This window comes from Rhinolophus sinicus, chromosome 16, assembly GCF_057876585.1.
Source record: "Rhinolophus sinicus isolate RSI-liver-muscle chromosome 16, RSI-T2T, whole genome shotgun sequence".
Taxonomy (NCBI): Eukaryota; Metazoa; Chordata; class Mammalia; order Chiroptera; family Rhinolophidae; genus Rhinolophus; species Rhinolophus sinicus.
The window spans coordinates 122,994,318-123,016,890 of NC_142516.1; the positions used below are offsets into that span (position 1 = coordinate 122,994,318).

The window sequence follows — 22,573 nt, forward strand, 5'->3', positions numbered from 1 at the left end:
TCTGTTTTTTGGTAAGAAGTAGTTTCTTCGTATTGATTTTCACCTAAAAATGTCTTTGGTATCAAATGTATAAATGTTTAGGATTTGTATCCTCTTTACATGATTGAAAAAATTGCTATCACTTTTGTCTCATATTTCTTAACACATATGTACCTTTTAATTAGTACTGAGTGGATATTAAAGGGTCATGGGTTGGACATAAGGTGAATAAGCCATCATTCTAACCCCCCAAAATGTTACATAACGCAACAATGATAGTGTGATTTCTCAACTAAAATGATGCTCTTACATGCATTAAGTGTTGTTTACCAAAAATAGTTACTTGATTTTGATTCAGTTCACCTGATCACATTTTAACAAATCAGTATAACATAATACTATATTGATATTTATATGAATAAAGTGTAGAAACGTGTTCATTACCTCTAATAGCCATATGTTTATATTTTAGTCAGTAAAAATATTTTTATCATAATAAAATTTTAATCTAGATATAAACATTTAATTCTGAAGGGAATTTTAGTGGAATCACATGAAGAAAAGGGAAAAATGCCAGGGATAGAAGCACAACAGTAACTCTACGGTTAGAGTAAGAGAAAAGTGGTTTGATATGTTGTAAACAGAGACATAATGATTAAACTTCAATTCTAACCCAAGTCTATGTCTCTATTAAATCAGATGAAATTCTTATGACCTTTTTTAAAATCAACTTTTCGCTCATCTTAAAATATCTAATAAAGCAGTAATTATTTTACTATACTTGCATACACTTAAATTTTATGTATTAATGGTTATGTAGTGTTTAATGCTACAGTTCATAGAATTTAGGTTTAGTAATGCAAATGAAAGCATACAGTGTCATTGATGTTTAAAAATGTAAACAACAGTCATACATATTATATCATAAAAGTATTGAAAGAATATGAATGAAAATTCCACCAACAATTTTTACAATGATTTGAACTGCAAGGTGTTTTATAGGTTTCTGCTGCTTCTTACATTCAGATTAATGTTATTTAATTCAAAGTTCCTTTTTTTAAATGCATGGGTTATGTATATTTAATTCTGCCATCATAAAATAGAGTATTTTTTTTTTAATTTTTTTTTTTTTGCTTTTTGAGCCATCCTCTTTGTGAATATCCTTACTGGGTATATTCTTTGCAAATAGTCCTTAGTCCTGATCTATACTGTAATCAGAATTTGTACATATGGCTCCAAATGAATGATCAAATTAATTTAGAATACTTAATGTATTTTCAAAGATGACTACCTGCAGCATCAAAATACCTATGGAAAAAGGATTGGATTTTTTTTTAACTGCACAAAAAACACGATGTGTGGCAAAAAGAAATGAGTTGTGATAAGAAACAGGCAGGGAATGAAATTTACTATATTAGTTTTTGTACAACTATGCCTCACTTTACAGAATACATGTAATCTTCAAAAAGTGGAAAATTATTTTTTTTAAATCAAGTCTTAGTTTAGACATGTTATCAAAACCCACTTTTAAGAGAAAATGTGTGTGTAAGTGTGTGCTTCGTGTGTGCGTATTTGCTCAGCTCTTTGCGTGTCCCTGTCTAGTCAGATAGGGGCACAAAGAGCTGTAGAAAAAAGCTTATAAAGGCTTTCGATGTATATCCAAATCACAAATTCCAAATCCTAATCTTGAAAGATTTTTATAAGACTTATGTATGAAAGCACCTGTAGATTTACATTGAAACGGAAGTGACATGCCACCCAGATGGTGAGGATGGTATTGGGAGAGATTTTCATAGAATTTCAATATCTAGATTACAAGCTACATAAGAGCAGATATCATTCTATGTTTTGATCACTGAAATTTCCTAAGCCTCTAGAATGCTACATCCTACATAGTGAGACTCAGTAAACATGTATTGAATGAATGATGCACCAATTTATAAATGATCACTCTGCTTATGTTTTAGATCACAAAAATGAGAATGTAGCCAATTGTAAGTTACTTGTCTGAGGCAAATGTTGGCAAAAGACTAATATGTCAGTTCCCAAGGCAGTGATATTATCCTTCAATAAATTATTTTACTATTAAGTGATAAATCAGTGATAAAAGTAAACATCAACCGAGGTCATATATACTAAAAGAGAATTTCCAGGCAAACATATTCTTAGTCTCTATATACCTCCTTATGTAAATCATTCTCTGATTTACAAAAAATTTGACATGAGGTAGACAAGGCATTATAAATTGTACAACGAAGATTTACTCATCTATTCAATAAACATTTAGTAAATATTTTCCTTCAGCAGGATGCTTAGTAGTAGGGATATAATTGTGAGCAAATGACTGTCATGGTCCCTGTCCCATGGACATTTTCTCTTGCGACAGAAGAAAATGAGAAAAAGTAAACACATAAGTGAGTAAAATAAATTTGTCTAATGATAAGTGCTTTGAACAAAATAAATAGAGATGGGAGTTTGGGAATTGAATGAGCCTGTAGTTACAGTTCTCAGGGGACCAATTTTGAGGAGATAACAGTTAAGCTGAGATCTTTAAATTGTAAATTCAGCTAAAAAAATACTTTTTCAGTAGGATAGGATCTAAATATCGCCAAAGGCAGGCATATTTGCCATTGGGAGGGCAGAAGGAGAGAGGCTACTATAACTGTAATGTACAGTAATCAGTAGAGTTGGAAATGCTTGCATCCGATAGTTAATTTCCATTTACCAAAGTGGAAACATTCCTACTCTGTAAAGTAGTTATTATGATGCACCCATATTTTTTATATTGTTCAACCAATATTTGGGATGTTAAAATAACTTCCAAATATAAAACAAAGCAACAGAATTTTGATAATACCCAAACAAATGCAGTGTAATTTTATATATTAAGTTTTGACTATTTTTCTATTTTTTATTTGATTTCTTTATTTTATACATGTTTCCCAGGATAGTCCACTGGTCTTACAGTCTGACAGGAATGTAACAGTGAATGCAAGAAATCACATGGGGCAGTTAACTGGACAGCTGACAGTAGGTGAGTGTTTGGGGGTAAATTCACTTGTACCATCTTACTCCATTTAATAGTCTGTGGTTGTTTAAATTGGGAAAAGCAAAAATATATTATTTATCTAATATATAACTAGACATCACATACAGCCCAATTATCTTACATATGATTAGATATGTCAGTTATGGTTTCCTCTGTTTGGCAGTTATTACTCTTGTCAAATGTTTTATCATGAGACTGAATTACATATATTCGGCTGTTATTCCACTTGAATTATAAAACGCACAATTTTCTCAACGAATATCTTCCTAGTATATGTTAAATTAAAATAAACAGCTTTGAACAAACGTGAGATATAACAATATGTAGTCTATGTATTCTTTACCATAGGCAAATAATTTATTAATAAATATTATTATATGCTTACCTAAATTAGAAATGACATAATATTTGCATATAATAAATGTTAAATTTGGGAATTACTTATGAATTTGACTTTGAATTATCTATGCTTTCAGGTTTATAGGCTTTAGAATTTATAAATATGTTATTGAAAAAATATTTGTTTTATCATATTGTCAAGAAATTTCAATGTTGATATTCATATTACATGGCATTATTATTAGATTCAGTTTTTGTAAGAAGAAAGGCAAATTAAAAGTCAGTTGTAATTATGTACAATAATACAAATATTTGATTTGTGTGTAACTGCTAAAATATTTTTAGAATACTCAATTTTCCTGGAAAATCGCCTAACACTAATTGTGTGTGTGTGTGTGTGTGTGTGTGTGTGTGTGTGAAAGTACATTATAAATGGTAAATTACAATTCTGAGGAATGAGTTATCCTCATCCTAATGTTAAATTCATCATTTTAATGCTAATGTATGTTTATAATATTTATAATTAAATGATAAAATATGACATTTGAAATGTTAGATTTATAAACATGAGTTTGATTCCATTCACTTCCTTGTAGGTATATGAAATAGTTTTTGATATGCTATTCATTTTAATGAAGCCAAAAGTGAACGTTGTATTTTAGCATATATGTATTTCCAAAAAATTACTTTTTATTTATAATAACTAAATTGTATTTTACATATTACTTAAAGCAAAAGAGTTGGTTAGTAGATATGTATTAATTACTATAAGTACTTAGTAGATAGCATTTTGTGATAACACAAAATTACAAATGAAAGCAAATACAAACATAGTAAAAGTTAGCGAAAAGAAACATGTCTATCCATAGAGAACAGAACTGATTGAGAAGCACCAGGCACTCAATTGAATTGACCATGCCAGTTCACTGTTATGCTGGAATGGTAGAAGTAGGCCTAAATTGGCAGATTTTCCACATCATACTCTCTTAATGTCGAGAATACTTTATCTATACTAGATAAAACTTTCTTTTATATTCTGTTCTTTTTTCAAACTTACTTTGATATATGCCAATTGAGGGGAAGAGAGAGAGAAGAATGAAGGAAAAGAGAGAGAGGGTGTGGGTGGGGGGGGAAGGTTATGCTTAATATTAAATGAAGCAAATCAATAAGTTTATGATATACCAGCTTATTTTGGTGGATGGAAATACACTCATTCCAAAGTAGCTAAAACTAAAAACTCGAACATCCTGTTCCTCAAGTTGTACTGTCGATGATATCCATCTTTTTACTGTTTTGTATTTTTCAACATACAGAGAACAAAGGAAAAATAGATATAGAGGAGTGGGGAGGAAATAATGCATTCACATTTGGAGTCAAACTGTATGAGACTCAAAAAAAATGTAGTTCTTAGAGACTCAGTTTTCTCATCTCTAAAATAGAGATAATGATACTTTTTTGAATAATGTAAGAAGCAGGGCAATTTCAATGTCTGTAAATGGTCAACAATCATATTTTGAAAGCCAGTATTTTCATGATGGGGATTGTAATAATTGGTATCACTTAAGTTACAAATACATTTCTATTACTTGTGAAATCTTATGATTATTTTCTGTCCAATATATCTCTGTAATCGTACTTGAGGAATGTACTCTGGATTACCATACTGTTGCAGATCTACTTCAAAACACATCACAGAAAATGTATCTGATGTGTGGAAAAATGTTGAATCATGTCAGGATAAAATTGTCATTAGCAGAATTTGAAGAGAAAATAGGATGAATTCAAGCAATGTATTCAATCAGCATTCATTTTTAAAGACTTAAATTTTAGTTGTATTGACATAAAGTAGCTGCTATAACCCTCTTTTCTTGTTGCCTTTTTTCCTTTCCTTCAGTTTTTGTTTAGAAGAACAATTTTGACTGTAGTATAGACTTGGTACTGTTTTGCAATGGTTAAAAATACACTACCAAAAATGGATTAATACTAATGGAAAATAAATTCAGTTACTCTTTATTTTCTAAGTAAAACAATTCTGATTTCTACCCTAAATCTATCAATTATTATTAGAAAACTGACAAACATTATATTCACATCATATATGGGAAAAGAAATGCACTTTATCAGTAGCTATCTGATTATATACAAAATTGGTCAGCAAAGCAAATATCTATTCCCCTTGTATTCTGCCATTTTTCCTCCAATACAAGACTTCCTTTCTACTGATTAAATTTGTGGGGATATGTGTAATCTAAGACCTAAACACACCAGGTGTGTTAATTCTAATTCAGACTCACTCTGAAAATATGAACCCAGATTATTTCTAATTCAATAATTAAAATAATGTATTTTAAACATATGCTAACTCAGACATAATAAAAATGAAATCTTAATATTTTTAGAATTGATAAATAATATCAATTGACAAATACATTTGTATACATATAAAGTTCCAGGCTTCTTTTTAATTAAAGTTTATTGGGGTCACATTGGTTAGTAACGTTACATAGGTTTCAAGTGTGCAATTCTATAATATATCATCTATACATCACATTGTATGTTCACCACCCAGAGTCAGTTTTCCTTCCATCACCAAATATTTCACCCTGTTTACCCTCATCTACTACTTCCTTCCCCCTTCCCCTCTGGTAACCACTAAACTGCTGTGTCTGAGTTTTTATATCTTTATTTTTTTTGTCTTGTTCCTTTGTTGCTTTCAGTTTTATATCCCACATATCAGTGAAATCATATGGTTCTCAACTTTTTCTGTCTGACTTATTTTGCTTAGCATAATAATCTCACCAATGTTCATTGCAGCTTTATTTACAGTGGCCAAGACATAAAGTTCCAGGCTTTATGTTAAATGTCTGTTAATATCAGAATACCCTCACACCCCCACCCCACAAAGTCTAAGATTCCAGTTTTTCATAGGAGGAGATTAATGAATTCAAGTTTCCTTTATACATTTTTTTCTTCTTAGAACAAAGCTGAAAGAGAGGGATCAGATTGTTGTTGGGAAGTGGTTAAAGAAAGTACAAGATCCCAAGAAGTCAGATTCCTTGAAGAAAAAAGAAGACAAGCATTTTCATAAGCATGTCTGAGACCCATTATTCAGATCAAAATTTCTATTTTTCAATTTAGTAATTCATTTATTTTGTAATAAGTGACAGAAATGGTGTATAATTTTAGGTATTATATGTTCATATGTGTTGATAGCATGATATTTTATATTTTTCAGAACATTTTCATGAAATAATGTGGATAAAAGCTATGATTTATGCACCATTTTTGTGAAGCTTATCATATCCCCTTAGGAAAATGCAACAATATGATTTATAGAATAAAAATCATTTTAGGGCAGTGCAGATGAAATATCATGTAATTTTGATATAGACTTTATTCATAATACTGATAATAGTAATAATAATGTAGTACTTTGCTAAAAATGTAATGACCTTTCTCACAATTTCAAGAGGATAATTAATTATATTTTATTTACCAATAACATTACATTGATCTATAATAGAAAAGATTTAAATTACTTTTATAAGTAGTTTAAACATGTAAATGCTAATTTCATAAAAATAACTGCTGTCCAATAACTCATAACCAACTTGATTAAGGTTTTAAATTGCATGCTGCTTATTCTTACATTACGTTATAAATTATTGTTTATTTTTGATAAAAAGCAATGGCTAACATTTTCCCCTTTTGTATGCCTTTTGTTATGAGTCTGTAGCTAGAGAATAAAAATAAAAGGAGGATACACTGAAAAGTCGAATATGAAGTAGTATTAATGGCTAAAGCTAGTTTTGTTTTTAATTAATTTTGGTCACTAGCCTCCTTCATTTAAATTCGAGTTACAAACAATGATGTTTGAGAAACCCAGATGATTGCTATGGGGTCCTGTGTTGTAAACATAAGTTCCATAATGCCATGTCTATATCATTATCCCAGTAAAACATTAAGACTAATTGGCTGTTTAAGTAATTGGAATGTCATTATTCTGAAAGTTTACTTTTAAAATGTGCTTAAAGTCACAATTGTATGTTTCAAATGGCATTTCATATTTCATCATAATTCTCCTTGTTTAATGTTCAATAAATATGGGAGAATAAATTAATTCCTAGGAACTGCTAGCTATTGTCAGAATCATTTACTCATCGTTGACATTCTCATTTCCATTCCTCAAATATCAGTGACATATTAAATTATATAAAAACCTCCGTTATAATCTATAATTCCTCACTTTTCTGTCTTTCTTCAGTAATTCTTCAAACTTCTTCAAATTAATTCTTAAATAAGTCTAATTATATGGAAATAAGAAAGAATGTCATTGGAAAGAAAGTAAACAGTGGTATTTACATTTGGTACTAATATTCTTTTTCATATTTTACTTTTTGAGGATTAAATACCACAGAATACTGAAAACAAGTATAGACAACTTCTGCAGGGCAGTCGACTGGTTTCTTCTGAGGTCTAAGGAGCTTGCATTCCTTGCCCTGGGGATTTCGGAGGGAGCTGGTCAGGGCGTGAGCATGGTGAGCTGCAGGCAGATGGGCCAGAGCAGAAGGGTCAGCCTTTTGCCTTTCCTAGGGGCTGTCAATCGGCTGCACACTTAAAAATCACTTTTTTTTAGTGACTAGAGAAGATGTGCTTGATCAGAAAAAGTACACATTAGGATTCTGTAAGAAAATATTTTTCTTTGATTTGTTTTCTTCTCATTTTGAGTCAATGTTCATGAATAACACTGTCCATAGGATGAAACAAACATTTTTAAAATACTCTAGGTTTATAGGGAAATAAAAATTACAAATGTATAAAATTATATTAAAATTAGTGCATTGTTTATCTTTATGAAACTTATTTATATTCTATAGAGTAATTAATTAAACTGCATTGACCTTCCTGGTAGTAAAGGTGTACCGGGAATCGTGACTAATGATATGATCCCACTGCACTTAAGGAGAAAATATATGAGCCTCTTAGGGGAAACCAAACTTTTGTTTTTTTGTGTGTTTTTTCTCAGTTACACTGACTAAAATATACACATTGGTTAATAGAAAGAAAACTGGATGATATAGTATCTACTATTTTAGCAACTTTATATCAAGAGAAGCATTGGATCTGCTAGTACTTTGGCATAATGCTTTAAAGAATGCTGAGAACATGACAATAAAATACAGTTAGATACAAATAATTGTAGGTGGCAAAAAAAGAAAACAACATGTTTACTGATTCAACTTAATTGAAAGATAAAAATCTAGACCTACTTGCAAGAGATGATGTGTGTGTCCATTCCTTAGGTGATATACACTTTCACTTGGGCTTGTCATTGGTCAGATGGAGTGAGAGCCCAGAAAGTTAGTAATTGTAGTTGGATATTTTCATTTCAGAAATAAAGTGAACTGATGATAAATTTCACATCCTTTAGTAAAAACTGAAGACCCTAAATTATTCTCTTAAGTGTGTCGATGATTCTCTGCCCACTTCATTTTCAAGACACACACACACACACACTCTCTCTCACACAGGCAATTCCCTTATACAGAATTGGTATAAGAAAGGTATTGGGAAGCAAAGCCAGTGCAACTTTACAGAAACGTTTCTGAGTCTACTATTGCACACAGCAAAATTCATTGAGACATCAGCATCTTTTTAATTAAATTTATTGGGGTGACATTGGTTAATAAAATTATATAGGCTTAAAGTGTACAATTCTACAATATGTCATCTATATATTTCATTGTATTCCATGCAATATGCTACAAGATAATATGTTTGGAAGCTTTTCCAAAAACATTTACTGACCACCTGTCACAGCAAAATAAAACCTCTATAATGCAGGTAGTAAGTAAATCACATAATTTTAAAGATTAATCACATAATTAACCACAACATTTTAACAGTAACTGTATTACTATTATGAATTTGATATACATTAATGCTTATTAGATTGTTTAAACCACTGAGCAGTTTTTAATGTTCCACAAATCTAAGTTAATTCATATATTCTAAGATTTCACAAGATTAGACACAAAACATTCTTGCTAGAAAGTCACTTTGATTATGACTATTAAGAATTACGAAGAAAAAAGAATTATTTGTTATAGAAAACCAAAAAAATCAGTAACTAAGTGCAATTAAAATTATTTTTAAAATACAAGAATACTTTAACTAATAATAACATGAGGATAATCATGACTTATATAATATATCAAAATGTACAAGAGTATGTTCACTTAAAAAGTCATAATTTCTTCAGAAACTAGTTTTGGGACAGAATTACTATTTGATGATTAATAGCATGAATTCTGGAACAGCGAAATCCCAGTTACTCGGGCATGCTCTGTAGGCCTCAGTGGTGATAGTACGAGTATTCATCTCATACAGTAGATGTGAGAATTAAATAAGTCAATATACGTGAAAATCTTGGAATAGTTCCTGAAGCATACTATGCATTATGTAAGTGTTAGTAAATATAATTTTTATTAGATCTTCATGTAAATAATTGTATATACTTGGCCAAGCCTCTGGGTTTTACTTTCCTTATCAATGAAATGAGTATTTGCTAGATTGTCTCCATGGTTCTTTCCTGTTCCAAGTCTGAAAATGAAAATTATTTCTTACCTTTAGAGAAGTACATCAGTTAATGAATACTCAGGTCCATTAAATTCCCCACTATTCAGTAGCCCTGAAAAAATTACATCTGATTTGAATTTTTGACATCTTAGCCACAAATTATAATTATATATTTTAGATTTAAAATGAAGAATATAAATAAGCACAACTAAATCAGCATCATTGTTCTTTTTTATTTTTTCATCAAAACAGCGCTTATAAAACATTTTTTAAAATAAAATGTAACCCACAAAATAATTAAACAAGCCCAATCAGCTAATTTTTGTAAAGCCTAAACATCAGCATGTTTTGTCCCTAAATGAATGGAGAAAAATATAGATGAGGGTTGTATAATAAATATTTAAATACCCCTAACGTGACATGTAATCTTGCATTAAAGCAATTACTGCGAACACCTGGGAATTGCTTAATTGACTGCAGATGGTGTAGAACATATAAAAAGTAGGTTACAGATTATTCTCACGTACCAAATTTATGTTTTTTGTCATTGACTCATTTTAACTTAGAGAATGTTGTAATAGTCTGGGACAACTTAATAAGAATGAATATTTTATGTAAAATAGTCTGCAAATCTTGGAGGATAGATCAACAAAACACTTAGGTTTAATATTATACATATATTTTTAAATGATTAAATGCATTGATGATTTTTAAGAGTTCATTGTTAATACCAATTTATTTATTTATTCATATTAATTAAACTACTATTAGTTTAACATTAATTAATCCATTTGTAAAACGGCACATTGAAGCAGATGCCTATGATATTAGAAGGATGGCATTCTTAGAACTTAGGACCGTAAATCTGTGTAACTCAGGTATAAGATTTACAATGTATGAAGAAAAGATAGTAATGTGCATATATTAAAAAGTTGTATCACAGGAGTATTTATATCATTGTTTTAACATCCTGAGTCATTACACTATCATTTTAATTTAAGTTATTATTTGTTATTAACCTAAAAACAAAACAAAAAAATGCAGTCTCAAATATTTAATTTCTCAAATATGTGTAGAGTCAGGGGTGCAGAATCAAGGAATACTGATAATTTTTTTCTTGCTGGAGGACCTAGACCGAATTCTGAAATAGATGGTTTGGCTAGTCATTTTCATCCTTTGCTGGCCTGTCATCCTTCTCTTTACAGGTACCGCATGCCCTAGTCTGGGATCAATCATTGAAGTTCTGTGATGTCAGTTCCATTTAACAGTGCTCTGTTTTATGGTCCTAAAAACTGTACCTGTAAGGTGTTGGCCGCTACTTCTCAAGACTGTTAGTAGCTAATCTGCTGAAATTGTCAGGGATACTAATGCTTTGATTGATAGGAAAACATCTTTAAATGTTCTCCTTTCCAGGCAAAATATATGTTTCAAATATGGTCTTTAGTTGTCAAAGGAATAAATCAAGTCTTGACTATTTAAGAATGAAGGTTTACGATAACGTGAGAAATACAATATTGAGACATATTGTAAAGGTAGCACACTCTACCATCTTAGCATTACCTAGGCCAGTCCATCTCCTTATATGACGTTAAAAAGAGATAATAGATTTTTTTCAACAAATATAATGCAAGAATGTCAGTATTTCTGACATTATAATACTGAGAAAAGCACTAAAGAAATTAATAACCATTTTGTTAATTCTATGATTACATAAAATTATTCAAAATATGCTATGGCTATAGCCCAGTGTTTAAATTTTAATGGTAAGGATATTGTAATGAGATAAAATTATCTATTACAGAACTCATTAAATGATAATAGTAGAATAAAGTAAACAAAATAGGAAAAGAATGTTTTTTTACTTCATATTTTAGATAGTTAGCATTATAGCTATATGATTTATCTGAAATTAATGAGTTTATAATTTATACACTGAACCAAGCTTTGTTTTTAATTTGGCTCCATTTGTGGGACCTCAGATTGCTGGTGAATTTGAGTTTCATATATAATTGACTTATTGAACATGTAATTTTTTGTTGAACTCAATAAGAAAATTGTCTTTGGAAATTTGGTTAATGGGGCATACTGTTCACAAATATAAGGTTATGGAAGCTAATTATCCAAAAACATCTGGTAGTAGGAAGCTAAATAAAATTTAGGGGTCCATGTATACACAGAAGATTATTTACTTCAGGATTTGAGGCCCTAGATGAGGTTGCAATCAAGCCCAGACTATTAAAAACAATGCCAATTGCCTGGTCATGGAATAGAGGGAAATAAACTGTGGGGACCATTACTTAAGACCTGTTCTGTTAACCACATTAGCTTTTTTTTTTCCAAGTTTTTCTTTCGATTATATGTCTATTCTTATGTGTAATTTTGGAGAAATTCCAAGTCAGATAATGAATACATCAGAAAAATAAAACACAGTGGGAATAGAAAATTGAGTATAGGAAAGGGGAAAAATAAATGACAGCAATTCCTTTTTCCAAGTATTTATTGGACCCCTGACAATATACTCCTCATAGTGAGGAAACAGTATTACCAAATTTCTTAAGACAACCTTAAGATTGTTAGAAATCCCTTAATCTGCGTTCTTTAGTTAAAGTATTTAATAAGCTCTGAATTTACTTGCAACCTTTTCCCACGATATTTTCTCTAGATATTTTGCCATGTGTGTGTGTGTATATATATATATATATATATATATATATATATATATATATATAGAGAGAGAGAGAGAGAGAGAGAGAGAGAGAGATTTTGCCATATATATAATGTATGGTGCATATATATTATATATATAATATATATTTATATTGTATATATATTATATAAATATGTATATAATATATATACACCATATATTATATATGGTGTGTATATATATACATATATATGTATACGTGCATATGTATATAATATATGGTGTATATATATTATATAATATATAGTTTATATACGGTGTAGGTACATATTATATATAATATATATATACACCATATATAATCTATATATTAGATATATACAATGCAATATACAGATGGTGTATATAACCTATACAATTTTATTAAGCAATGTCACCTCTGATAAGTTTAATACAAGTAATATAATATATAATGTATATTATACATATTATATATATTATATATGTATATTATATAATGTATATTATATATAATATATATATTTACTTTTATTAAATGTATCAGAGGTGACATTCCTTAATAAAATTATATAGGTTTCAAGTGTACAATTCTCTAATACACCATCTATATATTGCATTGTGTGTTCACCACCCAAAGTCAAATCTCCTTCTGTCACCATATATTTGATCTCCTTTACCCTTTTTACCTTCCCCTCACACCCTTTCCCTTTGGTAACCACCAAATTGTTCTCTGTGTCTATGAGTTTTTGTTTCTTTGTTTGTCATGTTTGTTTGTTGCTTTTAGTTTTATATCCCATATATGAGTGAAATCATATGATTCTCTACTTTTTCTATTTCATTTAGCAGGATATTCTCGAAATCCATCCATGTTGTCATAATGGCAGCATTTCATTTTTTTTTCTTATGGCTGAATAGTATTCCATTGTATATATGTATGAAAGAACTAATGCCACCAAAGTGAAAGTCCCAAACTGATGGCTTCACTAGTGAATTCTACCAAACATTCAAAGATGATTTAACACCTGTCCTCCTCAACCTCTTTCAAAAAATTGAAGATGACACAATACTTTCTAACTCATGTTATGAGGCCAACATTACCATGGTATTAAAACCTGGCAAGGACAGCACACACACAAAAAAAGAAAACTACAGACCTTTTTTTTTTTTTTCTGTTGAATACACGTGCAAAAATCCTAAACAAAATACTAGCAAATTGAATACAGCAATACATTGAAAAGATAATACATCACACGATCAAGTGGAGTTCATTCTAGGAGCACAAGAATGATTCAATATATACAAACCAATGTGATACACCACATTATTAAATAAACGATAAAAATAAAATGATCATATCAGTAGATGCAGTAAAAGCATTTGACATGATATAGCATCCATTTATAATGAAAACACTCAATAAAATGTGTATAGAAGGAAAGTACCTCAACATAATAAAGGTCCTATATGACAGACCCTCAGCTAATATCATACTCAATGGTGAAAAACAGAAAGTTTTTCCTCTAAGATCAGGAACAAGACAAGGATGCCCATTCTCACCACTGTTATTCAACATAGTAGTGGAAGTTCTAGCCGGAGCAATCAGGCAAGAGAAAGAAATAAAATGCATCCAAATTGGGAACAAAGAAGTCAAATTGTCACTTTTTGCAGACAACATGATTCTTTACACAGAAAACCTTACATTCTCTGTCAAAAAACTATTAGAAACAATAAATAAATGCAGTAAAGTTGCAGGATACAAAAATCTACAAAAATCCATTATACTAACAATGAAATTTTAGAAAACAAAATGAAAAAACAATTCCTTTTGGAATTGCAACAAAAAGAATAAAATATCTAGGAAAAAAATACCTAGGAAAGGATGTGAAGGACGTATACACTGAAAACTACAAGACATTATTAAAAGAAATTGTAAAAGACACAAGAAATGGAAATATATTCCATGTTCATGGATTGGAAAAATCAACATAGTTAAAAAGGCCATATTGCCCAAAGCAATGCACAGATTTAATGCAATCCCCATCAAAACCTCAATAGCATTTCTTAAAGAAATAGAACAAAAAAGTCATCAGATTTTATTTTTTTTATGAAACCACAAAAGAATTCAAATAGCCAGAGCAATCCTAAGAAAAAAAGAACCAAACCAGAGGTATCTCACTTCCTGACTTCAAATTATACTACAAAGCAACAATATTTTGTCATATATTTATTTGCCTGAATTCAAGAATATCAAATCGCATATATTCCCTTCATGTATTGATCCAATTTTAGCATGACTTGTTTTGAATCTTCCATTCTGAGGTCACATGTCTGCTGCTCTGTTTTGTAAATGCTCACACAAACATATCAGTTGAGTGTAAATTTAATAGTCCATCCTCCTTTATCCCTTCCCCAAAGAAGTAAAGAATGTTAATAACTCATAATTTTTAAAACCCATCTTCTCTCCTGTCACATTATTTAGAAACAATCTCTCATTTCTAATCTTACATTGCTTTTGCCATTTTGTATCATTCCACAAAGATTACTGAAAATGATTTATAGACCAGTCATGATGCAAGTTATTTTTTGCAAGGAGTAGGGATAAGTGGTTCTAAAAAAATAAATAAGCTCACTTTCCCCATACACTGTCTTTCTGAGGCCTCCTACTTGGATCTCCTTATTTCATCACCAGCTCATTCCTCACCCAATTTTTACTTTTAACTGAATCTACTTTAACTGAATCAGTAAATGTACCAACAACCTAAGCCACACTGGAGAATCGTGGGTAAATATGTCTGGGGAACAAAGCCTTCAATATTATACACTAAGAAATCAATTGTACATCTTTTCTCATTTAAAGCTCAGAGAAATTATAAACTATAATAATTAAAATTGCTAAAATAAAAGATGCAACACCAAGTGCTACCATGGATGAGAGCTGCTGGATCTCTCATGCACCGCTGCAGCTGGGAATGCAAAGTGATAGAACATTCTGGAGAAGTTTGCCTATTTTCTGTAAAGTTAACAAGATCACACAGATCTTGTTAAATTCCTTTAAGAAACTTTTGATAAAGTCTGAGGTGCACATTTAACCACATTTCTTTTGCAGGTATCAGATTCTGTACAATCAATGATCGTTTGCTGCCCAGATTCTTATTAATTTTATTGAAATAACTAAGTCCTCATTATTGATTCAAAGTGAGTTTAGATTAGACTCATTTCATTTTCAGTCTTAAATTTCATAAAATCATTTTCACATAATTTCCATCTGATACCACATCACTAAAATATTTTCCCCATATGTTTTTATGTTATCTATATCTTTTATCTAAGTTGTGTGATATGCTCCTTTAACATATCACATATATGTAGATAACTCCCAAATCTTCCCCTCTAACTTTTGCTCTCTATTTCTTCAGGCACAACTATTTTTTTTTATTGTGTTTACCTGATGACCAGGCTCATCTCAAACTCAACATAAATTTACTATTTGGTACTTTCGAGAAGATAACAAATAATCTACATTTGCCTCAGTTTTTAGTTTTAAAAGTAGAGGTAGCTAAATTTCTTTTAACACTAATATTTCATAATTGTAGAATTGTTTTAATTTAATGAAATAATCAGCTTCCCTTCAAAAAACAGCTATTGTTTTTGTTCTCTCACCCATAATCAACTGATAATTCAGACTAGCCCATAACTTCTTTTTTTTGGGGGGGGTATTTTTTTTTTTCATTATTAGTTTCAGGTGTATAGAACAACATAGTGATTAGACATTTACACACCTCACGAAGTGATAACCCCGACATGTTTACTACTCATTTGACACCGCACACAGCTATTACAAAAGCACTGACTATATTCCCTATTCTGTGCTTTACATTCTGAGACTATATATACAGATACATATATATATACATATATAGAGAGAAATATATATATTATATATGTATATACACATGTTATGTATATATATTATATATGATATATATTATATATTATATATATTATATATAGCATATATATTATTTTTTTAATTAGAGTTCATATTCAATATTACTTTTTATTAGTTTCAGTTGTACAGTGTAATGGTTAAACATTTATATATGAAGTGATCCCCCAATAATTCTAGTACCAATCTGACATGATGCATAGATTTTACAATATTATTGACTATATTCCCCATACTGTATTCCACATCCCTCTGACTATTATGTAACTACCAATTAGTACTCCCTAATCCTATCACCTTTCTCACCCATCCCCCCAATCCCTCTCCCTTCTGGCAACCAATAGCCCATAGGTATTTTGAATGTAACACTAAATAGGTCAAGTCTGCCTTTGAATAACCTCCTTAAAGCTCAGTAAAAATAGAAAGTATTTCTGGTATACATTTGTTGAAATCACACTGATAACAAAGGGAATAACATGAATGCAAACAATGTAAAGCTGCTGAAAATTAAGCAAACTCCAGTGAATTATGGTTCTTAGGAGTAAGAAGTTTCAAAGGAGAATGTGATTAGAATATAAAAGGAAGAAAAGCTGCAAGGCTGATTTAGTGTCAAATAGAAGTCACAAGGTCACTGGCTGAGCATAGAAAGTGATGAATAACAACTATGTCATTTCAAAATACAGCAAGAATTTGCTTATGTGTAGAATATTTAATGGATTGAAGGAAGTGTTAGTAAGTTTACAGTATAAGTAATAAAAATAAACAGTTTTGAAAGAGAGTCTAATAAATGTTTCAAAGAAAGAACATCATGTGACATTAGAAATAATTTAATAATGATTATAATCTTAAATGAGTTTTCTATCCCCCTTCCATTCTTTCTTTTATCACGCCTCTTCTCCCCTGATCATTTTACAATATTTATAGTAACATAATAAAAATTTTTCTATGCCATCAATAGAGAACATCAATAGATCAGAATTTATGTTTTTCTTTCTTTCTGTGTAGCAGACATACTCAAAGTAATCAAAGAAATATCATTTAGTATAATTGAGCTTTCATATATGGATATATTTCAAGAAGCACAAAGTTATATAATACATACTAAATAGTGACCGTAAGTTTGGGCACTAAGCCTTGGAAGGCACAATTAGAAAGTGTAAATTCTTTTCCAGCTCACTGTCCCTGCATCCCTCTAGCCTTCATAGCTAGAGATATTTCCTATGCATTTGCCACCAGGTTTATACCCACCATAGTTCCCAATGCTCTCTTATCTGCTCACAAGGAGAATACTAAAACTTATTGTATAGTATTACCAAGGTTCTCTTCTGTCCTTGCTATTTGCATCCCCTTGTAAATATATTTCTGGGTGTATTAAATTAACAATCTACTTTATCAATTTAATAATTGATCTACTTTGTTAGGAAAGGTAGTTTGCAGATGGAAGAACCAAGCTTAAATTTGAAATACTAGTTGGGTTCAGATTATATCATTTGCAATCTAAGTCCAAAACTTTGGACATTATTTGTTATGAAAAGTCACTTTAAAAGTCTGAGCTGAGGGTGACACGAGGGTATTTAAAGTATGCTTTGTGATGTAAATTAGAAATAAACCAATGAATGGGTACCAGTGGAGTGTCTAAATGAAAGTATATTTAACGTCTTTTAGTTTGGTCTTGTTTTAGTTTAGTCTGGAAACAGAGTTGGCCGACTGGGTGCAGAAAGCATACAGAAGAGTGCTTTTGAGAGGAACACATGTGAGAGAATGAGCAAGATAGGAAGACAGGACTGGGCAGGGAAAATGCTGATTTTAATGCCCTGAGATTGAGGCCCAGTTTATCCTATGAGGAGGATCTCAGGAACCTAACTGCTGATGTGAGTTCAGCATCAGTTCAAAGTATCCTGGGAAGCAGAAAAGCATCCGAATGGAGACCATGGACTCTGGAGCCAGGCTACATGAGTTTAAAATCTCATGCAACCATTTACCAGCTGTGTGATTTAGACAAGTGAGTTAACTTCTCTGTGCCTGAGTTTACTAACTGTAAAATGGGCATAATGATAATTACTTGCCTCTGGGGTTATTTTGATCATTAAGTGCGTCGTTGCCAGTGATGGTCTTAGCCTTATTAAGCACTACAGAAATGCTAGCGACCATCATTGTTAGTAACAGCGGTATTACTTTCTCAATGGGAGAGCAACCAGAAGATAAGCTTTACGAAAAATCACTATGATTTTTATTGGATAGTATGGATGATCACTCAAGGTAACATTTAATTCTAGCATCTTACAGTTAAGTGTCATCACTTGATTTATCAGCATGGGCAGGTGCTTCCACGTGTCATGACATTCACAAGACTGCTGCTGGGCGATAAGCACAATTAAATTACCCATAGCATCTGGCCCTTTAACCAGTCACTGACAGGACATTAAGGTTTTATATGTGTTCCCTCTAGTTTTCTGACATTCCAAAAGCTCATTAATTCTGGTAACAATATACTATTTTAGATGCAAATGTTTAAGATGAACATAAAAGTGAGTAGTGAATAATGCCTTCTATTCATTGTATCATTTTACATTGCTATTTTCTTGAAAATATATGTTGGAAACAACTGAAATTGATAATATACATCTTTATTTCTTAAAGTTATCAGTTTTATCCAAAATTAACTTGAGATATAAAGTAATTCAAATGAAAATGCTAATGGATATTTTACAACTTGATTAAATATTTCCAAAATAATATAATTTAAATGAAAACCCAAGAGAATTTTATTACATGAACATTAAATACCAAAAGCACAATAATGAATGCAGTTTGGGATTAGAAAGAGCAAAAGCAATAGAAGAGAATATAAAGCTGAGAAAGTTACCGTGAATCTACAGTAATTAAATATAAGATCAATTAAATATAAGATCAATAAGATCAAAATATAAGATCCTTTCAAATCAATAGGGAGGTGAGAAGAGCAATTGCTTATTAAATAAATGAGATTGACATAATTGTTTAACAGTTTAAAAGCAAAAGTGAAATCTCTACATTTTGTACAATAAAATAATAAATTGTGCAATAACAGTTTTATTTGAAATGTGAAACAAATAATGGAAAAAAATATATGTTAGAAGAGCTATCCTACTGTATATGGAAGTCTCCAGGGTATACTTTACATCAGAAGCTGCAGAAGAAAAGGTTTGTTGATTGATATGCGTGAAAGTTAAAATTCTCCTGAAGGTCAATACTCCCATAAAAAATACTGAAGTAATTTAAATATTAACAAAAGTACCATCTCATTTGAATCCAGTTTCTAAAGAAGTCTTCCATTAGGTAACATTAGTCATCCCAATGTCTACGAGGGTTCCTGTTGTTGGCATACATTTTCTGCAATGTCTTCTGGCTTTGAGCCCCGACTCCTGATTGGAATCTACACTGTGATACACTAACTGTAGGCAATATTTAAAAAAAATAAAAATAAATGAAAAATAAATAAATAAATACACACACACACACACACACACACACACACACACACATATTATATATACACATATATGTGTATATTATATGTATCATATATGCATATATACTATATATAGTGTTTATGTGATATATGTAGTATATAGATAGTAGTGTTTATTGTTTTTCCATTTGTATTTAAAAAATAATTATTGGTATGTTTCCATTTAAACATAAATGGAAACATATAAACCTTGCTGGCTCTTTTCTGCTTATCTCCTCTATCTTGTGTTCCTTTTATCCTCCAATCCTGCCATCAACTAAGTACTTTTTAGTATTCTGTTTTGTCTCCTCCGTTGCCTTTTTAGCTAATCTCCTTTTATTTTTATTGTTCCGCATGTCACTGGGGCTGTGTTCTTTGATTTCCTAGTCTTCATGTCTCTCCATGTTTCACTTTGAATCTTCCCTATGCAATTTTTTTCAAGTTCACTGATCTTCTCTTCTTCAGGTTATAATATGTCAATTAAATTCATTCATTGCATTTTGCACTTCAGGTATTTATTATTTTTGTTCCAGACATTTCATTTATCTCCTTTCTTTTTTCTGTGTGTTTTTTTTCTAAATTTTCCATTTCTCTGCTAAGATTCCTTTTCTGTGTATTCATTATGTCCATCTTTCATTTAAAGATTTGAACACCTTTATAGTAAATTCAAATCTTTGTTAATTCCAGCATATGAAGCAAATCTGGGCCTGTTTTTATTGACCGATTTTTCTCCTGGATAGGAACATATTTTCCTCCTTTGTATGTCTAGTAATTTTTTGAGAGGCTGGATTTAGTTGTCTTCACTTAAAGAATTATGTTGATACTTTGGGACAGTGAACTCATTGGCATATCAGCTAGATCCTGTTGAGGCTGCATTTTAGACTTGTTAAAGTTAACCTAGAGTAGCCTTTACTCCAGGGATACGGTAACTTACTCTGGGGTCTCAACAGAAGTATCTGCACTCTAATTAGATGGAAGTTGAACATCTTCTAGAGTTCTATAATATTTTCACTCTTTGTGCAGCTTACATATTGCCTAGTGATCCTTCTCTAATAATCATCATGTATATCACCCTATGCATGTACAGCTCTATATTTGGACAAAAACTTAAGGGTATCTCTATGCGGATGTCTGGGTCTCCTTTGAAACTCAGCTCCCCTTCATCGTTTACACTACCCCTCAAAGTCTATCCCCTTAGCATTCCAGAAATCTAATCCCTCTTTCCTTTGCCCACCAGTGCCACTGGGCTCTGTGTCCCTGGGTATTGATCTGTAAATGGTCCTCAGAAATAAACTTGAAATGAAAGAGAAGTTCACTTCCTGTTTCCTTGCCTCAGGGACTACTACCTTGTTCTGCCTTTTGTCAAATATCTGAAAAGCAATTACTACAAATATTTTGTCCAGTTTCATAATAGTTATGTGAGAGAGTAAGTCCAATACTCATATTTTTCATCATGGCCTTTGAGAGGTATGTTGTCAATAGGGCTATTAACAGAAAATCTGTTTTGTGCTATTTTTCCCCCAATTTAGTGGCAAGATTTTACTTTCCTACCTATTTAGAAACAGACTTGGTGATATAATTTCCATTGGCCAGTAAAATAAAAAGTGATGTGTTAATTCTAAATGAAACATAAGAGGCAGTGCTCAGTTTACCATATATCTTTCCCTTGTTATTAACCTTGAAAGCATATGTTGAGATGGAGCCTTCATCATTTTGGTCCCTGGGTGATTAGAGTCATCAAAGCCCCCTGCTGACTCATTCTGGAAATGAACATGAATGAGAAACAAACCTTTGCTGGGCTAAGCCTCCAATTTGCGAAATTGTTTTACTGTATCAGAAACTATATCATCTTTTCTAAGAGCTTTAATCCAACTACACTATTGTTTTTTTTTCCCAGAAACCCAAGTCTGCTTTATGCTTCCTTGGGAATCAGAACCAGTGCTTTCAAAGCAAGCAATTCTAAAAATTCCATGTAATCATAAAAATATGCATTAGCTATATAACAAATCAATAATAATTTGCATTTGCCTCACACTAACCGAATTCATTATGATCAAATTATAATAAAAAGTGTATTTTATAACAAGGTTTCTTAAATTGTTTATCTTGAAGTTTATTCTTGTGAAGTGTTCATCTATTTATAACACTAAAAACACATTCCCATTAAGTGAAATTCAGAGACAAGACAATAAGGCTGACTTATTAAGGGGAAATGTGAAACATTTTTTATGTAAAATCTAAATGTCAATAAGCACACCTTAAATATTCTTATTAAAGAGTATAAAAGGTAGTATAAATAAATACACAAGAAGTTATACTGTAGACAGCTAATGAATTTTTGATAATGATTTTAAGAATATAGTTCCCTAGAATGGCTTCCGTATAACTTCCCTTACATTATAAAAGTAAATACATGTACTGTTAAGATAACTTTTAGTACGATCTTCAGATGATAAATTAATCATCAATGTAGTGTTTTTGATCATAGAAAAAGAATGTGATATTTGATAGGAAACATAATTA

The 22,573-nt window shown here is 30.8% G+C and overlaps 1 protein-coding gene across 2 annotated transcripts in view; it reads left to right on the forward strand.

Moving 5' to 3' along the window:
- SGCZ (sarcoglycan zeta) overlaps nucleotides 1–22,573 on the forward strand; it is an 804,816-nt gene that overhangs the window by 733,896 nt on the left and 48,347 nt on the right. For both annotated transcript variants that reach the window (XM_074329720.2, XM_074329721.2), the window contains one exon: nucleotides 2,926–3,013. In XM_074329720.2, the coding sequence (XP_074185821.1) occupies nucleotides 2,926–3,013 (88 nt within the window). The remainder of the gene's footprint in view (nucleotides 1–2,925; nucleotides 3,014–22,573) is intronic.